General features: G+C 45.4%; 1 protein-coding gene across 12 annotated transcripts; it reads right to left on the bottom strand.

The window, feature by feature from the left end:
• Positions 1–1,597: 1,597 nt before the first annotated feature.
• Positions 1,598–21,877, bottom strand: ZNF384 (zinc finger protein 384). 12 transcript variants are annotated; one of them, XM_054574734.1, is made up of 12 exons: positions 21,746–21,877; positions 20,567–20,626; positions 14,524–14,594; positions 13,710–13,947; positions 13,427–13,474; positions 12,888–13,221; positions 11,920–12,012; positions 7,037–7,261; positions 6,208–6,390; positions 4,611–4,689; positions 3,509–3,667; positions 1,598–2,928 (listed from the first exon to the last, which is right to left on the bottom strand). In XM_054574734.1, the coding sequence occupies exons 3-12, from the start codon at positions 14,587–14,589 to the stop codon at positions 2,536–2,538; spliced, it is 1,818 nt and encodes a 605-aa protein (XP_054430709.1). In that variant the 5' UTR covers positions 14,590–14,594; positions 20,567–20,626; positions 21,746–21,877; the 3' UTR covers positions 1,598–2,535. The 12 variants fall into 12 exon arrangements, with proteins under 12 accessions (XP_054430709.1, XP_054430710.1, XP_054430715.1 ...); XM_054574735.1 differs by lacking the exon at positions 21,746–21,877 and adding an exon at positions 21,484–21,697; XM_054574740.1 differs by lacking the exons at positions 6,208–6,390; positions 21,746–21,877 and having other exon boundaries at positions 20,567–21,083.
• Between the last annotated feature and the right edge of the window lie 4,790 nt (positions 21,878–26,667).

The raw sequence follows: 26,667 nt of genomic DNA on the forward strand, positions 1-26,667 counted from the left end.
TGAAATTTAATGTGAAACCTCACTTTTACTGAGCAAGCGGTAAGACAGAGGAATATAACCTAAACTTCACTCTCAAGAGTCATGTCCCTGGGTAAATAATTTAAGCTCTGTGCTTATTTCCTATAAGTGAGAATAGTACCTACTTCAGAGTTGTTGCTGAGTGAGTTGACCTTATCATTTTAAAAAAAGTAGCCCTGACTGGTATGGCTCAGCGGGTTGAGCAATGTCCCACAAACCAAAAGGTGGCAGGTTCGATTCCGCATCAGGGCACATGCATAAGTTGCAGGCTAGGCCCCCAAAAACAGGCAGCCAATCTGTTTCTCTTGCACATCTGTTCCTCTCCCTAAAAATGTTTTAAAATCTTAAAAAAAAAAAAAAAAAAAAAAAGAATTCCGGTTTTAATACCTGTGATGAAGGTAAGGCTGTCAGGATTGTAGACTGATGAGAGCAGGGGAAAGTGCACCAAATATTCAGGAGGCTAACAAACATCACCGTATTTGGTCATGTGGTATTCATTAGTGTCATACCACAGGTGGAGATTATCTTGGATGCTCACAACTGGGCATTATTTCGTCAACTATCCACACTCTGCTGTGTAATGAGCACTGTTGGCCCAACAGTCCCCGACTATAGACATGTTATCAGATGTGGGAGTTTTGTCACAACTTTTTCAGTGCTTAAAAGTTTTTTTTAATTCTCAAAAAGGAATCTCGTAGGTGATCTAGCCCAACCCCTTCATTTAACAGCTGAAGATGCATTTTGGCCAACACTGTTCGATAGTAGAGCCAGGGCTGATGTCCACGTTTTCTGACCACGTTCTACTTTTCTGCACAACTGTCCTGCCATGTTATTCAATCCTGGTTATGGTTTTCATCATGAGGAACCTCAGTTTTAGGTGGCACAGTATAATTAAGATACAAGTATGCACACCCATGCCAACTGGGATTGGCACAGAGCACCCTGATGCTCAGGAGGCAGAGTGTAGGTCGTTTCAAGAGGCCTTGCTTGCAATTCTTTGATAAGGAGCTTACTGGTTTTAACATAACTGGAAACTTGATCTCACATATTTAGGCAATGCAGTCCCCATGGCAAGATTTGTATGTAGAAATCCTCATCAACCAAGATTTCACTTCAGAAATATCAAAGCTGTACCCTTCTATGGCTGGGGACACACACATAGTCTCTTCACACAGCATTCATTCTTCACATGAACAAACTCTAGTGTAAATCCTTAGTTCTTGCCCTGAACATCTTCCCAAATAGCTTATCCCATGCTCACTCACATCAGTAGCTCCACTGCCTCTGATCCTTTTACACGAATTTATTTCTATACAAGATTCTAAAAACACCCCTTGGTTTGTACATAAGTTTTTTTCTTCATTTTAAATTGCTTTATAACAACTGATTTCCTGATTTTTTTTTTCATTTTCTCTTTTCTCTAAAATCTGTTATGATTAAAAAAAAAAAAGACAAAAGAAAATAAAAATGTCATTGGCCAGAAGACAGGGTGGGGGAAAAAAGAAGACAAAAATAAACAAAACATCAAATATGAAAATTCTCAGAGATAATGCATTTATAAACACAGAAATGGTTACAACAAAGATGGCCGTGATGAGTGGGTATATATATATTTATATATATATATATATATTTATATATAAATCCGTATCCGGCAACTGACCGTGGCACCTAGGGAGCTAAGTCCAGTCCTTGTGTTTGCCCTGAACCCTCCCTTCTCTGCAACACCCCGTTGTTGTGGGATTTTATAAAGCACACAAAGCTCTCACACCTCCTTACATTTTGGGATGGGGAGACTGAGAGTATAGGATTTTGGTTAGCAGAGAAGGGGAGAGGCTCCAAGGAAAACCATAACCCACACTTCTAAGCCACCCTCAACCATTTTGGGGATTGCTGGCCCCTTGGGGACCACATCTCAGCCCATGCCCCTTTACAAATAAAGGGAGTCTGATTCCCCCATCCAGATCCTCTTCCTCCAGCATTAAGAAAGAACTGAAGTGAGACCATGAGGGGAAGAAAAAGACTCCCAGAGGTCAGGGCACGTGAGAAACCTGTTCTTTCACAGGCAAGATCAGAACAGGAGGCTGGTTGCATTTAGGGCTCCCTTCTCTCTGGTGTCTTGGAGGGCCAGCCTCTAGTCTTCTATCAGCCTGAACTTCAAGGATTATGAGGGTAAGGAGAGAGTAAGTGCCCACAATGGAAAAGTTTCTATGAGGTCATAGCAAATCCCTCCCTTGAGCACCAACTCCCAATTTTTAAAAGCTATGCTTAGGAGGGGAGGCTGCTGGATTACACTACCAGCTCAGTATTCCTTTGCCAATCAGAAGGGCTGATGTTCTTTTTGAAGAGGAGTTGAAAATAAAGATGGCATCCTGTGAAGGAAGTCCGTGCCTGAGGTCCAAGGAGATGGAGCCAAGGCCTGTCAAGGAAGAATAGGACTTTTCCCACCAAGAGGAGCTGGAGAAAGAAGGGACCAGAACTTCTTCCCCCTCTTCCAGTGGGTGGCAGCACAGGTCTCTACGAGCTGGCCAGGTGCTCCACCTGGATGGTGCTGGTGGTGACAGTGAGGCAGATGTCCTTATGATGTTCAGCCGTCTTATAGGGGGTCAGGTCAAAGGAACACTGGGGTGGAGGGTTGGGGTTGCTGTCCCCACCACCCCCACCCTGGGGGGCTGCCCCAGGGGACTGGAAGTGTGGTGGCTGTGGCTGCTGCTGCTGCTGCTGTGATGCCTGGGAGGCCTGGGCCTGGGCCTGGGCCTGGGCCTGGGCTTGGGCTTGAGCTTGGGCTTGAGCCTGAGCTTGGGCTTGAGCCTGGGCCTGGGCCACTGCTGCCGCCGCCGCCGCTGCCTGTACTTGTTGCTGGAGATCAGGAGGGTTGTGTTTGCGCATATGTTTCATAAGGTACGTTTCCTGAGGGAGATGACAAAAAGGAGTTGAGGGAGGAAAGAGAAGGAAAGAGGTTACTTATAACTAGCATCCTGGGCTCACTCTTTGCTTTAAATAAAACAATACTTTTACAGAAATATCCTGAAGCCATAGGCAGGTTCACCCCACATGCCACTTTCAGGGCTCACTCCTGGCTAGAAAGATGGGGGACCTTTAGAGTCACCATGGGCATTCGATTGGCACAGGGAAAGTTGTCATTTTCTCAAAGATCTTTGAATGGAACAACTTTGTAACTTTTTCCTGGAGTCTAATGGAAAACATCTAACTGAAATCTTTCTTCTCCCAAATTCTCAAGTTGCTTTATTTTGCCTTACATTCAAGTAAATGAAGAATCATTGTTTCGCAATCTCTATAGGATTAAGGGATCAGGCATCCCCTAAATTTCTCAGCTATGGGTCTATTTAGTTTCTGTTCTTCTTGATTCTGTAAATTGGAGCTAGGGAGGCAGCAGATTTGCTGCAACAGATCTTTATCTGGAAAGGGTGAAGTGGATTATAGTCTCACAGGCCTATGAAGAAAGAAAGAGAAGGCAGTGAGCACTCACCGACGTGTATGCCCGACTACAGATAGTGCAGGTGTACACCTTGGCATGCTTCACCGTATGCGTAGATAAGTGCACCTCTAGTGAGGCTGCATCTGTGTAAGCCCGATGACAGTTGTGGCACTTGAACGGTTTATCTTTGTTGTGCTGCCGTCTGTGGGACTGATAAAATTGGTAAAAATAAGGATGAGCGTATTGGACTTTCCCCTCCTGCCTCCCTGACCTTAATGGAAAGCCCGAAACAGGGTGTTCAGTCTCCTAGGTTCCCTTTCCATCTAAAGGCAGTAGAAACTGCTTCAAATGAAACTTCAGGAGCCATAGGCTAACGGAAGAAGCATACCTCATGCAGCACAGACCAGAATCCTGAAAGGGTTCAAAGTGAAACATGGGGATCACCAAGGAATACCAAGACTTTTCAAAGGGTCCACAAGGTCGAAACTATTCTCACACTAATAATATGACAATGTCTGCCTTTTTACTCTCATTCTCTCATGACTGTACAGAGATTAAATGATGCATAGTATTGCGACAGACTGAACACAGTGGACACGAGAATCTAGCCACCTTCTGGTAAGCTGTAAATTAAAGAAATGTGAAAAAAATGAAAACAATGCCATTCTTCTCACTACATTTTTTGGTGGGTATGTGTTTGGGAATATATGGTATGTGTTAACATGCAATAGGTTTGTTATTTTTTAAACAACAGTTCACAGCATCTACGTAGATAAATATTACCGACATCAACAAAAGCATTTTGAGTTCCCCGACAATTTTTTTAAAAGACTTTATTTATTTTTAGACAGAGGGGAAGGGAGGGAGAAAGAGAAGGAAAGAAACATCAATCGTGTGGTTGCCTCTCATGTGCCCCCTACTGGGGACTTGGGCCTCAACCCAGGCATGTGCCCTGACTGTGAATCGAATCAGCGACCCTTGGTTCGCAGGCTGACGCTCAATCCACGGAGCCGCACCACACAGGGCAAGTTCCCTGATAATTATTTAAAGTGTCAAGAGGTCCTGAAAAAGTTTGAAAACTGCTTTACTAGTCAAATGGCACTTTGACCCAAGTCTTAGATTCAAGGTCCCATATGGAAAAAGGAACATTTACCTGCAGATTAGAGAGCTGTGTGAAGGCTTTCTCACAGCCTGGGTGTGCACATTTGTATGGTCTATCACCGGTGTGGATTCTGCATGGGATGAGAAAACAAGAAAGGGAAAGGATGTCAGCAAGGCCACTTGGGGATTGGCTCCTAAACAAGCCTCCTCAAGGCCACTCCTGCCCTCCCACAGGAGTGGGAGTATGAGATGGATCTCCAGGACGCCTCAGCTCCTCTCTGACATGGATCAGGCTGTACTGCCTGACTTCTGCTCACTGCCTGCATCACTCAATTCAAGGTGGGCTCCTCCTGCTGGGGGAGGAGGGACTGGTAGCTCAGCAGCCCAGGGATAGGCAGGTCACAATTTGGTATACAAGTAAGCTCCTACAGTAATTGTCCCTGGTTATTGTTCAGAAACATAAGGTAAACACAACAGTACGGAAAAAGAAGAAACACATAAAACTTCTTCCCTGGCCCCCACTAACCAGCCAGAAATTATCCCCTCAGCCTCAAGCACCACTCCCAGAGAAAGTTCTGGTGTCAAAGAAAAGCAAAGAGTTATGCTAACTATGGAAAGTGGCAGTGATACGAATACTTGCAGAAACTTCTTCAGGCTTTTCCCAGTCCAGCCCCCTTAATAGCAGGAAATGGCTAGTTTAGTATCAATTTGACCTGTTTCCCAGACTCTATAGGGCCCTCCACTGAGATGAGCCAAGGACTTGAGGGTGCACAGACACCTGCTTCTCATCAGGGACTTCAGAACCATCTTTGAGACCAGGTGGTTTTCTGGACCTCTGGTATAAAATCTTGAAATCACAGGATATGTCCCCTTGTGAGGAAAGCCCGACTCCTCCTCTTCGCAAAGCACAACGTCTGACCACTTTAAGAAGATCACCACATCCAGAAGCAGCCAGGTCTCTAGTAAGAGTCTGGATTCCAGTTCAACTTGAGATACCACTGAAGGATGTCAATTCTTCTAGTTGGCTGAGTCACTTCCTCCTAGTCACTCCAGATTCATAGGACAAACAGTGGGCATCCGTATGGAGTATGAGCTTTTTCGTTGTTTGCTGGCTCTTTAAGATTTAGGACATGTTTGGTATTGTTTTCTACTCCTGGCATCCCTTGGAGCCTTGCTTGTTGCTGTAGGTGTTAGCAGGCTGGTATGCAGCTAAAGTCTCTATCTCCCCTTCGTAAGTGGTGCCCTAAGGGCCAGAGGTATCATCTTCAAAAGCCCTGGCTTTGGAATCAAGGAGAAAATCTTGAAAGATGTGTGCATGGGTGTTTTTAGGGAAGAAAATGAGGGAAAGAAGAGTTGTCTCTGCTCCAGATCAATCTCTTCCTCCCATGCATCTGGGAATATCACACAGTCATTGTATCTCCCCAATGTAGCTTCTGCCCCAGAAAGGCTCTCTCTGAGCATCCACTTTTGTCTCCATGTTGTCGCTTGTTCTTTTTCCCAGATGAAAGTTGTGCTCTCCTCCAGTCAGGTCTCTCCTCCAGCCAGGTTTCTCCCCCGCCCCCCGCATGCGGGTTGTTGTGTGTGTCCGGGGCGGGGGTGGGGAGGGCATGCCAGCGGGGCGGGGGCAGTAGCCTGCCACTCTCCCTTACCGTGTGTGCTGCTGGAGGTGGGAGAGCTGGCGGAAGGCCTTCTGGCAGTAGGAACAGTTGTAGGGCTTGGCCCCCGAGTGGATACGGAGGTGCTGAGCCAGGTAGGAGGTGTTGGCGAAGGTCTTGGAGCAGTGCGGGCACTTGTGGGGCTTGATGGTCTCCGTGTGCATCTTAGAGTGGATCCTGCCGGAGAGGAGAGGAGGGAAGGGGGGAGGAGGAAGCAGTTCGACACCACGGGCTCAGCTCTCTGCTGGGTGAAATGATGTTGCTTGACGGATGAGAACACCCCCTCCTCCCTCCTCCCAAATATACTCCGGCCTGGAGAGGCTAATGAAGAGGACACCAAGATCTAGGTTGTTGCGGATCTTAAGTCGGTGGCTAGAATGGCAGTGAGATGATGAAGAGCTGCAACCCCTGGCTCCTGGTAACCTTAAAGATTTGTTTCATCAACCCTCCATTTGGTTCTAAGGTTACACACTCACCACAGATACCCTGCTTCCAAACTGTAATTTGAACAAAGACCAATACCGCCTGTTCCCCATGGACCTGAAGTTGAATGCACACCTTGGCTCTGAACTGAAGCATATAGTAAAAGCAGGGCCTGCTCTGCAGAAGATTTCCAAACACAGACACAGAGAGAAACCACAAAAATTGTTCCAGACTTTGGGATTGAAGACCGCAATTTTCCAGGCCCCCCCCAAATTCCTAGGACACAGAGTTTAATTTTCACAGACAGTAATGGGAGAAATGAGGCTCCCAAAGGGCAAAGTTGGAAAGGAAACATGGAGAGAACGGCCAGGTAGTAGGGGAAAACCAAGAGCAGCCTTACCGGGTGTGCTGCTGGAGGTGCGAGAGCTGGCGGAAGGATTTCTCACAGAAGTTACAACTGTAGGGCTTAGCCCCTGAGTGGATACGGATGTGCTGGGCCAGGTAGGAGCTGTTGGCGAAGGTCTTGGAACAATGTGGGCACTTGTGGGGCTTGGTCTCGGTGTGTGACTTGGAGTGGATCTGCATCTCCGACTTTGAGTAGAATGTCAGTGAGCACATCCGGCACCTAGGCCAAGTGAGGGCAGCGGTTAAAACCCTTTCCATCAAGAGGGCATTTCTGAACCCTCCCCTCTACTTCCAAAGAAGCCAACCTCTCTAATCTCTTTCTTATTCCAACTACATTGTAAGGCCCATGAGAGAATGAGCTTTTTTTTTTATTTATTTTTATAGCCAAAGCTTCTAACACAGCCAGTACAATATAAATACTCAATATAAGTCTGCTAAATGATTGGACTCCCTAAGTGTATATAAAAACAAGAATTCAACCAGGTAAGACAGGAAAATCTTATTATAAGCTCTCGGCTAATGTGAATTTCACTGGGCAGGATTATCAGCTAACTTCTGTTTCCCTTCTGCCTGTAACTAAAATTTCAAACTTTTAAAGAACTCTTTCCACCAATCTCCCACATATAAGCACATCACCCAGGTATTCCTCAAGCTTCTGAAATGACAATGAGGACAAACTGACTAGATTACCCAGAAGGACTTCTCTCCTGTCTCCACATATAATTGCCTTCTCTCAGACTTTCTCCTACTTCCTTTTTGCCAGGGATTCCTAGAGGGATGGGGGTGGGGAAGTATTGGAATTACAGTTCCTTGGAGGGGCTTTTCCAAACCATGTTATATCTGGCCTCCCTCCTGTATCTGATGTTGCACCAGCCACCCCTACCTCCCAGGCAATTATGTGAGAACCATTTATGCAAATGAGACAATATGTCTTTTAAGAGTGGGTTGTATCCCTCGAATATTTAGTAGAAAAAAAGTTTGCAAGACACTGAGCGTCCATGCTAACACTTTCCTTTCCTCACACATGGAACCAATGTCAGCACTATGGGTTGACATGAAGAGCATCTGAATGCACTTTCACTCATCACCTGAGTTGGTAATCTTCCAATTCCAACACTGCCCAATGATATCAAGCTAAGAAGGCCCCTGAGCACAGCAAACCATAACTATTCGTGCTTTATTGAGTAAAAGCTAGCTAGAACCCTAGCATTCCTAAACAGGTCACTAGTGTACACTATGGGCTAGTAGAAAGGGCAATGGACTGTACTGATGCAGGCAGGTAACTGGGACATCTTCTTTGGGTCTCCCAACTTATCTTTGTTAAGAATTTTTAGAGAATAACTGAGTTTCCCAACTTATCCCTGTTAAAGAGGGGCTTGGGATTATGTGAGGGGTGATTTCTATTTGTTTCAGATCCCCGGAGAATTTTTAGAGAATAACTGAGTTCAAGATTACAAAGAACTCTGAGCTCCTCAGACAAAAGGAATCACTGTTAGCTGGGGTATAGTCCCTCTGTTAACACTTCTGTTAATTATAATCATTAGAGCCAATTTCTATTTCTCTAGTTACTTGATAACGGAAGGAAACCCAATCACCAGTTTACCAATTCCTGACTACTGTCTGGGATGCCCAACCACTGCATGGGAGGTGCGGAGGTTCTGCTTATAGGTAGCAGAGTCCGAAGGACACAGCCAATGTAAGACAGCCAGTGTGAAGTCTGGACACCTGGGCTCTACTCAGGGTTCAGTTGTAGGCTTACACATCAATCCAGACCTCAATTTTCTGGTCCATAAAACAGACAAATATCTGCCCCTAGAAAGGCCAGCAAATACCCAGGACAGTCTAAAATAAGCCAGTATTCTCTAATAATAAAACTGCATTAATTAATAGCACCAGCTCAGATGGATGCGCTAATGCTACTATATGTTTCACTAAGACTAAGGTTGGCCCTGGCTGGTGTGGCTCAGTTAATTGAGCACCAGCCTGCAAACCAAAGGGTTGCCAGTTCGATCCCCAGTCAGGGCACATGCCTGGGTTGCGGGCCAGGACCTCAGTGGGCGTGTGCAAGTGGCAACCACACATTAATGTTTCTCTCCTTCTCTTTCTCCCTCCCTTCCCCTCTGTCTAAAAATTAAAAAAAAAAAAAAAAAGGGAAAGACTAAGGTTAGAAACTGGACACGTTGGCCCAGGCCAGGTAGGTCAGTTGGAGTGTTGTACTTTACACCAAAATGTCACAGGTTCGATTCCCAGTCAATGCACAGAACTAACTAGGTTGCAGGTTGTTCCCTGGTCAGGGCATGTATGGGAGACAGCCCATCAGTACTTCACTCTGACATCGATGTTTCTCCCCCAGACCCCCAGCTCCCTTCCTCTTTCTAAAATAAATAAATACAGGGTCCGGGTCCAGCAGAAGTAATGCCTGCCTGAATGTGGTTGGTAGGCTAATAATATGAGTGTAATAATTTATCGTTTTGATTTGACTATTTCATCTAAAATGTTGTATGGTATGCTTGAGTGTGATATTGTTATGTTACAGAATTACATGCTTAGGATTTTGTAATAAAAAAGGGGGTGTTATTTGTGCTGGACCCTATATATCCTCCAGCAAGAATTTAAAAAGGAAGGAAGGAAGGAAGGAAGGAAGGAAGGAAGGAAGGAAGGAAGGAAGGAAGGAAGGAAGGAAGGAATTGGACACATTGTCACTTGGAGGGGAAGTCCACTAAAGCTACAAAATAATTTCCCTTGGTTGCTAAAATTTCTGGTAGATGGAACGACACATTCATTTTAACTCAAAATCTCATTTAGTTAGTGTATGAGTGTTGAATACACAATTGCAGCACCCTTAATATGAAATTAATTGTAAAAGAGGAAGTAACTCTCTTCATAAAAGTTTTTAACTGGAGAAGAATCCACAAAACTTAAGTTCGTTGATAATGCACTGGCAACAAAACCAGCAGTCTCAAAGGGTACTAGGTATAGCCCTGGCTGGTGTGGCTCAGTGGACTGAACGAAAGGGTTGCGTGTCTGACCCTGTCAGGGCACATGCCTGGGTTGTGGGCCACGTCCCCCAGTAGGGGGCGCGCGAGAGGCAACCACATACTGGTATTTCTCCCACTCCTTCTCCCTTCCTTCCCTTCTCTCTGAAAATAAATAAAATATTTTTCAAAAAAAAAAAAAAGGTACTAGGTATAATAATGATAATAAATTTTCCATCTGTCGTTGTGCCTGATACTGCCAGGGAACTTTAAACACATTGTTTCCACCCCTCACAACAACCTAGTAGATATTATCCCTGTTTTACAGAAAGGAACAGGAAGGCTCAGAAAGGTTAAGTAATTTGCCAAAGGACAAAAAACAGTTATTCAGTACAAAGCTATAATTCTAGCCTACGATTCCTCATACTAGAGGTATTCAAGGAGAGGCTGGACAGACATCTTTCAGGAATGTTTAGAGGACTAAAGCTATAGAGAAGAGACAGCTTAGGTGGCCATTAAAGTATTTCCAACTCTGAAATCCTATGAAGCCAAATAAAAGAGTGTGAGTCCTTTCATGCAAAGTGTTGTGTGGTTGAAAAGAAATCTGATTTAGGAGAGTTGTGGCAGTGGGCAGTTAATGGGGGATAGAAAAACCAGTACCCCTTATCACTGGGTACACAACTCCAGGGGGCGCCATTCACATCCAACATGAGAACAGTGCTCCTTTGGAAGCATGCAATGCAGTGACCTTGCTTACAATAACCATTAAGAATTATCATCCCATTTTTTTTCTTAAGATGCTCAAAACCAATTTCAAATACCCTGATTTTCCCATCAAAACATTTCTGCAAGACCGATGAGGGCCACGATTGATCTCCCTATTTTACAGATGGAAACAAAGAGTCAGAAATAAGTTGACTTGCTCAGAGCAACAGAACCCAATTCCCCCAACACACAGTCAAATGCCACTGGCTACAGGAATGGATGTGGTTGACCCACACGTGCATTGAAGGACAGATGCTTTGTGATTAAACAGATTCCATTAGAACGTCAGAGTTCTGAGTTTCTGAATAAATTCCATTCACTGAGAATGGAATTAGTCCCCCTTAAATTTTAGAGTTCTCTTTAGTCACCTAGGGGTGGGGCCTATGAAGAATTCCAAAAACACTGAGGTTGTGGAAAATCCCATCAGAGCTTCCTTCTAATTGTATATTCACATTGCTTTCCATATTCACAGGTTGGAAAGTCCACAGAGAGTTTTAACGTGGTACAAAAAACTAACAAACAAGAAAACTCCGGCACAACGAGAGGACCCTGATCCATGCGAAGGGCCCCAGGGGGTGTCAGAAAACCCTCCCACTACTCCTGCCACAAGTTCTGTATAGGTGTTATCTCCCAGTCGCAATGACCTCACTTTAAGCAAATACAAAAAAATCCAGATTCTATTTTGAAGAGGGATTTTCATTTTATGAAATAATATATAAAAGAATGCCTTTAAATGAATCGAACTTGTCAGGTACCTTTACAGTATGATTTGATGTAAACATTCTCCCAGAACACTTTTATTATATAAAGTGGGGTACACCTGTAATAATAAAGTTGCAATGAACTTTCAGACTATAAAATGAATTCTGCAGTGCTCAACGCTTTCTGGGTTTAGCAACACTGCCCTCATTTTCACTTACAAAGAGGGATTTAAATGCTCTGCAGTCATAGCTGCTCTCTACAGAAGTGTACAACACAAACAGTAAATGCAAACTGATGACTACTTTTTATCTCTTTTGAAGTTCCCAACATTTTAAATCTAATCTGATATATACCCCCACAAATGGGAGGCAGAAACAGAATTCTCCCCATTTTATAGATGAGGAAACTGAGGCCCAGAGAGGGGAAAAGGACTTGCCCAGGGTCACACAGCAAGTTCGTGGTGGAGCCGGGAACTGAATCCATGAGCCCAAGGCTCTGTCCATTTCCTGTGCCGCAGTTCCCTTCGCTCCTAAAATGGGAACAACATTGCCCATCTCGGTACACTAAGGACAGACCCAATCTCCCAGCCATGCATTATCTGCCCCTGTCTGTGTCCAAGCTATGACAGTAGTTATCCCACTCTGTATTATGGGACCAAACTCCCCAAACCCACTAGGGCCCTTGATAGTTCTCAAGGGAATTAAAAGATTTCCAATGTTCAAAGGGCAGGAAAGTTTCCTTCTGTAATTATTTTTGTACAGTACCACATGCAAATATAATGCTTTTTGGCAATGGACAACTTAAGGAGTATAAAGGATCAAAATGACTTCCATGAATTAGAAAGTGAGCAAACAGTCATTTTATAAGCATACATTCCAAGGGGGATAAGGGAGGTATAGTCCTCCCACCTTTTTATAAAGACCCCTCCCATTATCCAACCATGCAGGGTCAGGCAGGCTCAATGCTCAAATATGGCCCAAGAACCAGTGGATAGCACAATGGTGAGGGGCTTATCAGAAAGCACTTAAATCTTGGAAAAGCACTTATTTCTTGGAAAAATAGGAATGGAAAATGCAGAAAGCAAAAAGGAGCTGGAGACAGAGTCTCAAACCCAGTCTAAAGCCTCATTATAAGAAAGAATTCCATTATGCCACTTAAAAATAAATCAATGCTGATGACCCCAAAAAGGAAGGGGTGAACGGGTCTGCATCCTGGAGGAAGAGGTACCAGCGAAGTGCTGGAAGCTCTACCTTCCTGCCCCATGAGAGAACACCTGACATGCACGTGGATCTGAGGTGGAAAGCTGGCAGAGCACACAGCCTGATTATCAGGGGCAAGACAAAGAGAGGGTAGGGAAGTGGAGACAGGGATCCTCACCCCATCCTGCCCCAGGATGATTCATACCTATAGGTCTTGCCGTCTTTCTGATGTTCATCATCATCCTCAGGGGAGAGGACATAAGGATCACTCATCTCAGGCAGCCCTGATTCCAACATCCGCTTCTTCTTTCGGCCCCGGGGGGGCTTAGGAGCCACATTGCCGCCTCCACCACCACCTCCGCCTCCTTCCTCGGTTAGGGTTGATGATACCTTCTTGGAGAGGTCAGGGACCACCTGCAGGGCTTGTGAGCCAGGGGGAAGAGCTGAGACAATCATGGGAGCCGAAATGGGGAAGGTCTGAGCTGATGAGGCTGTGGTCACAAGGGAGCCTGAGGGGGACGTGATTACCAAACCAGGACCTAGGATTGGAAGAAAAAGGAGATGGTGTCATGTTGTCCCATCCTGATCCTAATCCTATTTAATTTCCCCCAGATCATTGTCTAATTAACCCCTTACCACCACCACCCCAGCCCAGAATATATAGGATACCCCAAACCCTGTAGAAAAAAAAAATGGTCTCCTAACCCCTGTCCCCACCCCAACCCCGGTAACAGTGAGATTTACCCCTTGATTGACTCCCTTCTCTTCTCCACCTCTGAGAACAGGAGACTCCTTGATTCAGAGAAGGAAAGAATGTCACCTCCTCAAAGGCAGGGACCGCATCTTCTACTTCTTTGTATCCCCCACAATGCCTAGCGCATTGCTAGGCACACAGTAGGCACTTAATAAAAATTTGATTGAGTAATCAAACACATTTCCCACTCCCCATGTTGTTGGAGCCCTCCAGCCTGGGGTACTGATCATGGAAGATCAACACCTCAGATTGGAGAAGAGCAGAGTTGCTCACCAGCAGTCATTAGTCCTGTAGACGCCACAGGGACCACCGTGATATTCTGGGTGACGGACGCCTGGCTATGTGGGGTCAGCTGGTCTGACTTGGACTCTGTGTCCATACTGATGCCTGAGGGCAGGGACACTGAGGCAGGCACTGTCAGCAAGGTGGGGTAGTGGGGTGGAGCCAGCCCACAGCCCTTCTCTGGCAACAGCTGATCCTTCATCTTGTTGATGAACATCGTGTTTTCAATCTGAAAGAAATGGAAGGGGCAGAGAACAAACTGATGGTCACCAGATGGGAAGGGGTGGGGGATGAGCAAAAAAGGTGAAAGGCACTAAAATGTACAAAATTCCAGTTACAAAAATAGTTATAGGAATGTAAAGTACAGCATAGTCAATAATATCATAACTATGTATGATGCCAGACAGATATGAGACCCACTGTGGTGATCACTTCTTAAGGTATATAAATGTCTAATCACAAGATGTACACCTGAAACTAATATATGCCAACTGCAATTAAAAAAATAAATAATTAAAAGAAGGGGGAAGGTGAGAATTGCCTCTTCAGGGAGTCTACTTTTGTCCCTGAGCACTTAGCATTCATTGTCTGCCCTCCTCCTTGGTTATCAAGGAGAGAGTAGTTTATATCTTTGTGCTTCAAGAGAGAAGCTAAACAGAAACACTATATAATTCTGAGTGATGGGGGACCTGGTGAAAAAACATGTGGTTTGTCTTGCATCAGTCTTCACAATAGTAGAACTTACTACTCAGAGTGGAAAAAAAATATACCATAGCGGAGGGGCAAAAAGGCAAACCCCACCTACCTGTCCTGAGACTGTGGGGATAGAAGGCCAGAAGTACGGGTTAGAATTGAAGTGAGATTCTTCCATTCTACCTGGAAAGAGAGAGAGAGAGAGAGAGAGAGAGAGACCACATCACACTCAGGAATAAATATGGACCTTAGCAATGGAGAAGGGAAGTCAAGGAGCTCCTGAATTCTTCTTTGACCACATGGCTGGGAATCAGCAGTCAAGACATTAGGATCTAGCATACTAGTCCCATAGTTCAGAGCCACTCAGCATTATATCTCCATCAGACAGAGGTAATCCTAGTTAAGAGCCTAGTGAAAGAACTTATATACCTCTTATTTACCCACAGAATGTTTTCCATACCCTAAGAAACAGAATTGGCATTACTTTCCTTTGCAGACAGAAAAAGAAACTAAAGTCACAAGATGGGAATAGATATGCCCAAAGTCCTACGAAACACACTACTTCAAACAGCAGGGTACCTATCACTGGTCCTCTTTTCCTTTATTCCTCAAATCCTTATTCCATGAAATAAAAAATCCCGAGTTCTAATTGATACATCTATAGTTCTTTGCAGCTTGGACACAAAATGTCCAAGGATATTAAAGAATGAAACTGGCAAGAATCAAAATCAAAGTGTTTTTTTTTTTTTAAAGATTTAATTTATTTATTTTCAGAGAGGGGAAGAGAGGGAGAAAGAGAGGGAAAGAAACATTAATGCTCAATAGAAACATCACCTGGTTGCCTACAGCACATCCCCAACTGGGGACCTGTCCCACAACCCAGGCATATGCCCAGACCAGGAATCAAACCAGCAACCTTTTGGTTTGCAGGAGGGTGCCCAACCCACAGAGCCACACCAGTCAGGGCAAAATCAAGGTATTTTCTAGGTACCATATGATACCTGGGGACCACACCCCACTGATCCCAAGGTCAAAGAACATCTATGGTGCTACACTGGATACCACACATGCTGGGCTGAGCAGTGAGAACTTAGGAGTTAGCAGTTTTAAAAAAGAATTCTAGCACCAGCAGAAGCAGCAGCACTCCAGACTTCTACCTAAAGGGATTCAGAATAGGGACAACAGTGGGCCAGAACTCATCCACATTACTAGACTCCTTCTTTTTAGTCCTCAAACACCAGGCTTCTGAGAGTTTGAACTTGAGAACTTGAGTTCTTCTCTGTACACAGAGGACAGTTAAGCTTAAAACTTTGGGAGTGAATAAGCAAGAAAAGTAATCCCTCAGAATCACACTGCTAGTCACAAATGAGTACAGAACGGAGGCATCTCACCACTCACTCATTTTTACATTCTGATTACTTCTGGAAAGCCTTAACTGGCAGTATGTTGGTCAAGGGTAGCTTCCCAAAATCCTGGACCAGGAAAGATCCAGCCTAGCAGAAAACAGGTAAAGAGGAAGTATGGGACTGGTGGAATGGGGAAAAGAGGAACAGCAGGAAATAAACGTGGTCACCACGTTGTCACTCTCAGCCAAGAGCAATCAAGATTCAGGTGGGGAAGAAGGACCTGTGACCTCTAGCCACGGTCCCGCTGAGGATATGCTGGCAGCAGATATAAGAGATACTAAGAGCTGGAGGGTAGACTGAGCACAGAAACTTGATTTCAAGTACCGACTAAGGAAACTAGAAAAGATCTTCAACAAAAGAGTTCAAGCAGAAAGAATATCTCTCTAAACATAACCCTGTCCCTTATCTTTCTCTAGAAGTCTCATCACATTTTTTTTGTTCTATTAAACGGCACCCTCAATTTTCATAAATCCTATAAAGGGAAGTAGAACTGAATTTCAGCCTACTTCTTCCTAAAAAGTAGCTAAGGAGGCAATAAACCAAATCTGTGACTAGAGCAGCTTCACACAAATGAGGCTCAGTATTACATGAATAAGGATCAACTGCAGATAAATCCTGCTCCCTGAGTTATAAACTACAGTAAAACCAGATAGTCCCCAAAACAGGTGCTAACCTTTTCCTCCCAGCATTAGTGGCCTCAGGTCCTCCTCAGGCAAGAGAAATCAAGAAACAATCAGACTAAGGTTTACGGGGACCCAATCTTGCCAAGCTTTTCGGGAGGCAGGGATCACACCTTGGACCTATCCACAGTCTGTAACCCAGGACTTATCACCCAATAAGCAACTTCATACAGAATCAACTGAATGACAGTGGACTCCACACACAGATTTTGAAAACACTGCAAAGGGTTCAAACCTTAACACACGACCGACCCCACTTTGTCCAACCTTCTAGCTGAGAAAAATGAAACAGGCAAGAGTGGTGACATATGATAGAAATGTAGTAGAAAAATAGACTGGAGAGTCTAGTAGGTAACACCCCCTAAAGAGTAAAGGAAGTAAATGCATTATGGATGTGAAAATTTAGGAGGAACGGAGAGCCTGGAAATAACAGTGTCCTCAGGTAAGATTTCTGTGAGCAGGCCCCTCCCTCCCCCCAAAAGATTGTTGTCCTTTTCTATAAGAAAAGATCTATTCTTATTGTCCAACTGCCTCAGATGAATCAGTTTCTGTAGGTTCCTGTAAAGGGGGCACACAAAGCGATGTGGTGAACAGTATCACTATCACCATCACCACTAACATCTTTAAGTGCTTATTGTGTTCAAGGTACTGTTCTAAGCACTTCATGACTATCCCATCATTTAATACCCACAACATTGTTATGAAGTATGGTACTGTAATTCCATTTTTTAAATGGGGAGATTGAAGGCAAACAGTAAACAGCAGAGCAAGGTAAAGAAGGGATTCTACAAGAGAGCAAAACCATGTACCTGAAGAACAGACTCTCCGACGTTGTGGCTTGATTCATGATATGAAATTTAGAATATCTCCAGGAATGAACTATACATTTTTCAGGTAGCTCTCACTAATGTTTCCAAAAATGAAGTTCTGAAGACAGCATTTAAAGATAATATTCCCTGTCCATATCCTGTGAAACCTCACTTGGCCACCAAGATAACTGATTTTAGAATCATGGAGTCTTGAGTAAAAAGGCTGGACTATCCAGAGGAGATAAACTGTATAAGAGGCCCCTCCACTTCCACGGACAACCAGTCTACTACTCTGCTGTGGTTCATAGGAGAACAAAGCTGAAGATCAGAACTATAGCTGGTCCTAAGACAAAATGATAAATGTGCTTTGCGGGCTTCTGATAAATATGTCCGACCAAAATGGGGGTACATGGAGACTACTGCTCAGCCAACTAGAAGCAATGTTTGCCTGCAAAATGACACCTGAGAAATGCTATACCACTGTGGAGAGTCAAGAAGGAAGGCTCTTGCCAGAAATAAAGGCAAATGGCACCCCCAGAGTGGCGTAACAGGGTGCCATTGCGGGGAGATCACTCAAATGCCTGTTTACTGTCCATTTTACCACTCATCCTCTTCACTCTTTCATGGAGGAATTCTCACCAAACCATCCTGATATCCAAGCAGGCATGTATCAACATTACGAAACCTGGAGAAGCCAAATGATATTATGGGGAAATCTCATCTGTACACACAGTGCCAGTTTTGATGATTATGCTAATATATTAAAAAAGCAGTGGTCCACCCTAGAGTAAGAAGGTTTCTATTAGAGTCCCAAAGAACAGGAAAGAAGGAAAAACACAGTAAGCAGAAAGAAGCATATTGGCGATTGAAAATCTGGGTTCTAAAAAATCAACCTTACCACTGCACTGTGCCTCAACTGTTAAAAAGAAGGGAGGTTTACAGGAGTTAAATTGGGCAGCAATTTCTTTCAAGAGGTTTCAGGAACTATGTATTTATTTCTTTTTTTTTTTTTTTTAATCCTTACTGAAGGACATTTTTTTCCCATTGCTTTTGGAAGGGGGAGAGAGACACTGATTGGTTGCTTTCTCATAAGCACCCCGACCAGGGACCAAACCCACAATCTGGGTATGTGCCCTGATCAGGAATCGAACCCGTGACCTTTTGGTCTACGGGACAATGCTGCAACAACTGAGCCACACCGGCCAAAGCTTTATTTCTTTTTTCAATCTCCAAAGAAATCTTGGAAGCACTGAGGAGGAAAAGAATAAAGACAGTATTACATAGCATCCATAAACACATAGTAGGACTTGAACTCTTGCACTAGAGCTCTGTCCATCTGTCCATCTTTCCACAGTGCTACCAGCCATCAAGGAATAATGATGTCACTGCCTCCAGTAAGTGGTTTTTGTATACATGATGAAGACCCCCACCTTTCTCTTGGTACTTACTACAATTTTCTGTTGTTTTTAGAATGAAGCATAAATTTTTCTCAGGAAAATAACATTCTCTTAACACAGCCAAGCTTTAGAAAATCATGAAATACACCAACCACATTAGGTAGCTAGAGAATGGACCTAGGAATCAAGATTTCTGGAATCTATTTTTAGCTCCTGCATCAGTGAGTAACTTACAACTCTACTGTTTTTATTTGAGTAAAGGATGGAGCAAAATAAACCCCTTAAAACAAATTCATAAGGCATGTGGTGATGGGATGTAGGCAGCACAAAACAGAAAAAGAATAAAATGCTCAAAGCACTCCTGAAAGAAACAAAAAGAAATACTTCCATGTGATGAGGACTATTAGTGACAATTAGTGAAAATTACATAAAGACCACATAATTACAAAGGAACTACCCCAAAGTATCAGTTCTATAGCCTCTAGCTTAGTAATCACCAACTAGAAGCACTTACAAGAAATAGAGATGCAAAGAACAATCAACTCAAATTCAACTACAGAAAGAACTTGACCCATGGATCTCAGACATTCTATTGAGCAAAACTGTTGCAAAATGCACAATTACAGACAGGTTGCAATATTAGTTAAGGATTTGAGGTTAAAAAAAAAAAAAAGAAAACACACAGAGGTCCATTTTTTACTCAGTAAGAAAAAAAAGTTTTTTTCTCAGTTACTAAGGACATTCAAGAAGATCCGTCCCAATAGAATTTAGGGCTTTCCTACTATCTGTAAACTCTTCAGAGTACAAATTAACTCAGAACAGGTTCGCCCCAATTTTACTGGAAAAGACCATCACACCACACCTGTTTGAGACCAACAGGACCACTACCACCACACAGATGGAAATTTGGACCATCACCTTCTACCCTGGGCACCACTGGACCATTATACCTTGCATTCTGTGGGAAGAACACAGTGGTTCCCCTTGCCCTGCCCATTCCACTATAAATAATGGATCTAGGCAATGTGGGCGGGGGGGGGGGTGGAAAAGGGTGGAGAAAAGGGTTTATGCACCCAATACGTGATCATCAACTTGGCTCAGAAACCTATAGAGAATACATTTTATACACCAGCCTAGAATCAGTTCCTAGAAGACACCTCTAGGATTATAAACTCTGAACTCACAACTTTTTTGGATCAGTACACTGTCGTTTTCAGGCTACCTAAAACTCTATCACCATCAAGTCTCATATTTTTAATTCTTCCAGACCTTCTTATGGAGTCTATTCCATACAGTTTCATCCACTTTACTTCAAACTACCTATGACCCAGTTTTTTTCCTGAAAACTTCACTCTGCCACAGCAAATTCAGATAATTGTGTCATAGATTCAACACTCAACAGATCCATTCCAAACACTAAGCTGCAATATTAAGGACACACATCCTGCTCTAAACTCAACTGTGCTAGTTCCAAATACAGGAAAGCAATTCCATAAGCTATGCCACAAGGAATATACTAGCAATTAGGGCCCACTTGTCCCCAAAGTAGAAATAAGTTTCTCCTTTGCACACAATGCAACACAACTTTGTGACTTCACTTGCACATTTTTTAATTCATTCCTGATGAGTACTTGTGGGAATGGAAGGTGATGGGGTACAACAGAGCCAACTTTTTACACAAAAACTTTCTGGGCACCCCAAAGAGATAGTAGGAAAAGGCTGATTTTTCTTGCACAACAAACACCAGTATTACAATTGCTATTACTTGAAGAATTCTGTCACACTGTTTCCCCCAAAATCCTATTTTATTATGACCCTTTCTCCCCCCAAACAAGAAAAACCATTAACCCAAAATTGTCTTACCCTCTCTCTCTCTTCCTCCTGTCGTTTTATTCTTTCTCCTTTCCAGGGCTCCTGAACTTTCTGTAAACAAATTGTCTGGGTTACAGGGGCCAGTAAGGATGCAGACACCAGAGAACTGTGGAGGAATCCTCTAACTGTCAGCAGTCAGTCAGGAAGGCTGGTGGAGCCTCAACCAACAATCCAAAGGTGCAGGGTTATAGTTAACAGGAGTGCAGTGCCACCCCTATGCAGCTACAAAGGAAATAAATCTAAGTCCCAGAAACTAAGAAGAACTCTATCACCAGTGTGTGGGTTCTACTCCTGGCCTGAGACACTGATTCCTCTTCTTTCCCCAGGGTCACAGATAACCAGGGGTCAGAGAACAGAAGCGTTGGAAGAGAAGGGTCCCTGCCCCAGAGAGCAAAACTGAGGACTAGGGGGATGCACAAACCCTTGTGTCAGGCACAGGGCCAGTTCAGGCCCAGCCACTTCCTCTGGTCTCCCCTCCCCACTTCTGGGAGGACTTCGCCCCTTCCTACCCAAGGCCTTGCGCCAAGAAGTACCTCTCTCAGCCTGCACAGTGGTCTATATATTGGAGACCCCAGCTGTCCCCCCAAAACGTTTGCTCCCTTGAGACAGCCCCTGGGAGCCTTCTCCTGATGTCACCCCCCCACCCCTTCCTCAAAGACCCTTCCTTGGGACGTCCCTCCTTCTCCACCAGGGAGCTGAACTCTGCCACCCACCAAAGAGACACCCGCCCCCTAAGCCCCCCCATTCCTCCCCATCGCCCGCTCCTCCACAACCACTTCCGGTTCCGGGACAGACACACGTACAGTCACACCGTGGAGCACCCCCTTCCCCGCCCCCCCCCAGGGAAAAGGGGAGGGGGGAGGAGCAGAGAGCTTGGCGCGCGCCGGCTGCAGCGGCGCGAGACTCACCCAGCGGCGACGGCTGCGGCGGCGCCAGAGCCAGAGCGCGGGAGGGGCGGCGTTGGCTGGGAGAGGAGGGAGCCGGTAGGGGTGGGAGGACCACAGGGGCCGAGGGGAGGGGGAGCGCACGGCGGAGCGCGCGAGCACGCACTTTAGGCGCGAGACAGACCACACTCTCACACGCACAGAATGCGTGCGAGACACCCGCAGGGCGGGGGCTCCAAGCAGTGGGTGGCCCCCTTTCTACCGCCCTCCCTTCCCTAACACTCACCCGGAAGTGGTGCTGCCGCTCGTGCTCCCAAGAACCCCAATTCCTCCACGCCCCCTCCCTCCCTCCCTCCCCCCCACACGCTCCAAGTTAATCCGCCGCGGAGAGAAGGCGGGAGCGCCGGAAACGAAAAAAGGGGGGAGGGAGGGAAATAGCAACGTAGGGGGGGCAGTAGTGGGGAAGGGGGGGGAAATGCAAAGGTCGAGTCACTTCCGGAAGCGGTAGAGCACATCCGGCGCCCCTTAGCGCCAGGGATATTTAGGCCGCAAGTTACGCCGAGGAGGGGCGGAAGTGGCTTCTGCCCAGGGACCCGGTAGAACCCTCTGTGGATGTGACGCCGCAACGGAAGTGAAGGCGGGCTCTGCTAAGGGCAGAAGCTGATATTCAGAACTGCGGGCCCCCGGCTTCCGGAAGCGACTTCTGGGGAAGTGGGAGGGTGGAATCCCGACAGGTTCATGAATTATGCATCAAGGTACCAGCGGAGGTATGGATTTTAAAAGACTAGAGTCCCGTTTCCTTTCCCTCGGTCAGGGAATAAGCTGATGTAGAAAGTTACCGTGTTTTTTTTCTCATACTGTTCTACTCTCAAGAATTTCTCAATGCTTTGAACATGCGGGTAAGGACAGGATGTGTCAGTTTTCTGAGGTTCCTACTTAGGCCCAAAGAGTAACTTAATACCATCTCCCCGCCATCAAAATCGGACCCCTCCCTGACCACACCCTTACTCTCTTTGGTCTCTACTGTGTTCTTGTTGCCCTCGTCCGCATCTCTGTCTTCTCACTCTTTCCTTTAAATATGACACTTAACCACTACCTGACACTATATTGTTTTCATCTCATCCCACTAGAACATCGGCTTCTTGAGGGCAAGGACTTTGAATTGTGTATCTGCCCTCAGAGCTGGGATTTAGTTAGTGGTCAGTAAATGTTAATGAACACTTAACATGAACTTTTTCAGGAAACCTTCCCTGATTGTCCCAGCCCATTAAGGGCCTCTTTCTCTGAATTCCCACAGCATAGTCTGTGCCTTTTGTTGCTATTTTAACTATTTCATATATGTGACTCCTCAGCAAGCTTGTCAGCTCTTCAGGAAAGAAACTGTCTCATACATAGTATCCTTCCCACTGTTTTGCTTAACACATAGTAGATGCTAAATAACTATACAGCAGTCCCCCTTATCCAAAGGTTCACTTTCCCCTGTTTCTGTTCCCCTTGTCAACCATGGTCGAAAAATATTAAATGGAAAATTCCAGAAATAAACAATTCATAATTTTTAAATTATGTGCCATTCTTGACAGCATGATGAAATCTCCAGCCATCCGGCTGAGGGCTGAGTCTGGGACATGACTCATCCCTTTGTCCAGTGTCTCCAAGATGTAGACTGTCCCTGCCCAATACTTAGTAGCCATCTCAGTTACCAGACTGACTGTGGAGGTATTGTAGTGTTTGTGTTCAAGTAACCCTTAGTTTACTTAATAATGGCCTGAACGCACAACAGTATTGATGCTGGCAACTCAGATATGGCAATTCAAAAACCAGGAAGTGCTTCCTTTAAGTAAAAAGGTATGCATGTATAGGAAAAAACATAGTATATATAGGGTTCAGTACTATCTGAGATTTTAGACATCCCTTGGGGGTTCTTAGAACTTATCCCCAGCAGATAAGGAGAGACTACTGTGTGTTATTTGAGTAAATGAATGCTGTCACTCCCTGCACCCTGATATGGCCAGAACAGCTCTGTTTTGGCTGAGGCTGAATTGAAGCCCTTCCTACTGACAGTAACAGACCCATGATTAGAGAGCACAATAAGCCTAATAGAGATAACTATAATGCTCATTTTACAATTATGAAAATAAGACTGAAGATTTAAGTGATTTTTTTCCAAGGCCACAGCAAGGAAGTAGCAAAGAACACCTAAAAATAAGCATTTAAAGTAAGTATCTAAGAAGATATGTCTTTGGCTTGTAATTGTTCGTATCTTTTTTTTTAAATCATCACCCTAAAATACATTTATTGACATTAGAGAGAGGGAAGAAGGGAGAGAGAGAAACATCCATGGAAGAGAGAAACATGATTGGCTGCCTCCTGATTGAATCCAAAACCTAGGTATGTGCCCCGACTGGGGATTGAACCCACAAACTTTTTGTGTTCAGGACTGATGCTGCAATCAACGGAGCCACCCTCTCCCCATCCACAGCTTCTTTGTATCTTTTTAAGTATGTACTCTTTTTATCATACTTTTGGGCTCTGCACTTTGTCTGTGTTAACCCAGTAGCAACAGCAGGCATGATAAAGGTCTTAAGGGCCCAGATGTGACCAGAACCAGTATCTGCAGGAGTTGAAGAACCATGATTCAAGAAACCTTGACTTTGGCCCTGGCTGGTGTGGCTCAGTGGATTGAGCACCAGCCTGTGAAACAAAGGGCTGCCGGTTTGATTCCCAGTCAGGGCACGTGCCTGGGTTGCAGGCCAGGTCCCTGGTTGGGGGGTGCACGAGAGGCAACCACACACTGATGTTTCTCTCCCTTTCTTTGTCCCTCCCTCCTTCTCTCTCTAAAAATAAGTAAATAAAATTTAAAAAATTAATGGGGGCTGAGGTAGAAAGGTGGGAGCAAAAGGGTAGTCATCACTGTAAGTCCTGGTTCTCCTCCAGCTCATTTCCTCCTTACAGTAACAGGCACTTCCTGGGCCTCAGTGTCTTCAACTGTAAGTCCTGCTCCTGCCCTTGCCATAAGAAGCAAGTTTTAAGTTCCTTGAACTCCTTAGAGAGTAGCTTTAGAGAGAGAAATGTGAGGTGTAGGGGGAAGAGGGCTGTTAATTTTAGCCTGGGGCTTTCCAGCTGGCACACTGTTACCGCCTTGAATCGCTTCCCCACCCAGAGCCCTGCCCAGGAGATCCCTCCTCCCGGGGGCTTCCCCATTCCCTGGTTTGGTCTCTGCCACAATGGTAAGCATTCCAGGAAAACATGTAGAGAAGCCTGGCTGAGTCATTTGATACACAACTCTGGAGGTGAAGGAAGTACAATACATAGGAGAGACGCTGGTCTCAGTAGTGTCTGTGATGTGTGGCCTCCAAAAACCAGGGGAGCACTATGGCCATTTTTTATGTTCCGGTCTGTCCCTTGGCAGTGAATCTCTGCTCTACCACTTCCTTGAAGCTTTCTGAGGACCTGCAAGGCCCCAGTTTCAGTTTCAGCTCCAAGAGAGAGAAAGGTTTGGATCCATTCCCTGTGGCTTCAAGATGCTTCCCCATTAGTGTGACTATGTGATTTAGTTTGGGGTAATTCCTTTCGGAAAACTCAGAAGACTAGGGTTTCTTCTTTCTCCTCCCTCTCCCCAATCTGACTTTCTACGGGGAAGAGGACATTTAGGGAGAGGGAACAGGTGAGGATTTCCAGTGTCTTGCTGGTGTATTTTAATCTATTTAAATTTAGAGAAACAGCAGTCTAATCAGGCAATAATTAATTCCCTCTTCATTAGGGGCCTTCATGTGTGCCTTTTGCATATGGATGAGCTGCAGGGTCACACGGTCCCTCTGCAGACAGTTGCTGAAGGTGATAGAGCCAGGGTGTGCTCCCCAGGCACTTGAGCTCCTTACCCCTTCCCTCCCCTGCCCAGGACAAGGACTAGATTCCTGTGGGCAAAGAAGGGAAAGGTTAATGAAGCTTCTCCTACCTCCCTGAATCCCTCCCTCACTACCCCCCCAGCACCTCTTCCTGTACCCTCAGGTTCCATCCAACCCTCCAGTCCCCCAGTGGCCCGCTGGGATCCCTTAGGCCCCCCTGGGTTGCCTTTGAGCCCTCCTCAGCAACGCGTTTGCCTTGTACCTCTGCTTTTAGTTGGTTCATCGCTCCCTAGCCCCACACTGCTGCTTTCCTTTGTAGCAGTCTGTCTTTTTCCTAGAGAGTCTGATGCCCCGAATGTATACACTGCTCTGGTCCTGAGAAATATGCCACCTTCTCCCCCCTCACCTTTGTGCGCTGCATAGACTCAGCCATACTTCCCTGAGGACACAGTCAAGCTCTCCAACACCTAAAAATACGCATCTACCAACCCATGTGCATTCCTAATTTGAGCTGCAAAGATAAACACCGGGAGGAGTACACAGCCCAGGGCAGCCCAGACTGCCTTTTCACACATTCCAGTCTCCTCTCTTCCCTGGAGCTCCCCATTTCCAGGGAGCAAGTGGGGCACAGATGGGGGTGGGGGGAGAAATGGGACCTGGGTGGTTACCATGGCAACATAGCCTAGCAACAGCTGAGAGGCTGATGTGTTTGTGGGCTTTTGCAGGGCTGTTACAAGAGCCAAACCTGGAATTGACGGCTCAGAGGTGACTGATCCCAGCTGGGTAGCCTGGGTTCCCTCCAAAAAACGTACCCCTTGATTCCACCCCCACACTATCAGAGAAGGCAGAGTGGGGAAAGCTTATGAGTGTTAACCACAGGGTTTCTAATGCTGCACAGCTTTTGGGGGGCATCCATGGGGGAGGCAGATTAGGGAGCATGGCTGAAAATAAACCAAGCAAGGCAGCCTCTTTCCCATTGCTCCATTTTTCTCTTCTTTGACCCTTCATCCTCCGTCTGTCTTATCAGCTCTCTCTTCTTCCTTTTCTTGCTTGCTCCATTGCCTGTCCTTCTATGGAATTTGCCCTTTTCTTCTGTCTCTTTTCACATGGTCTCTCTTGACCTTCACTGGCAAGTGACAGGCAAGCCACTCTTCCAGTTTCTCTTGCTCTGGCTGCTCCTGCTCAGGACCGCATCCTTAGTTTCTCTTCCTTCCATCTAGTCCTCAGTTAAAGTCCCTCACCTCAACTCCCGGTCAGGGCAGCCCAGGTCACATGGAGTTTGAAGGGGCTCCTCTGCTCATCCTTCTCTTTCTCCCTGTTGGCTACCCATTGCCTCACCTGCCGTGCACTCTACAGGGCTCAT

Source organism: Pteronotus mesoamericanus, unplaced genomic scaffold (assembly GCF_021234165.1).
Source record: "Pteronotus mesoamericanus isolate MK-2021 breed Mesoamerican mustached bat unplaced genomic scaffold, CSHL_Meso_final contig_263, whole genome shotgun sequence".
NCBI classification, from domain to species: domain Eukaryota; kingdom Metazoa; phylum Chordata; class Mammalia; order Chiroptera; family Mormoopidae; genus Pteronotus; species Pteronotus mesoamericanus.

Bases quoted from the DNA above. Each gene is read 5' to 3' on its own strand.
- ZNF384 (XM_054574734.1), bottom strand. From the start codon at position 14,589: ATGGAAGAATCTCACTTCAATTCTAACCCGTACTTCTGGCCTTCTATC. The intron at 13,222-13,426 runs GTAAATCTCACT...TTCCAATCCTAG, and splicing joins AGAAGGGAGTCAATCAAGGG to GTCCTGGTTTGGTAATCACG. The intron at 12,013-12,887 runs GTATGAATCATC...TTCCCATTTTAG, and splicing joins AAAGACGGCAAGACCTATAG to GAGCGAAGGGAACTGCGGCA.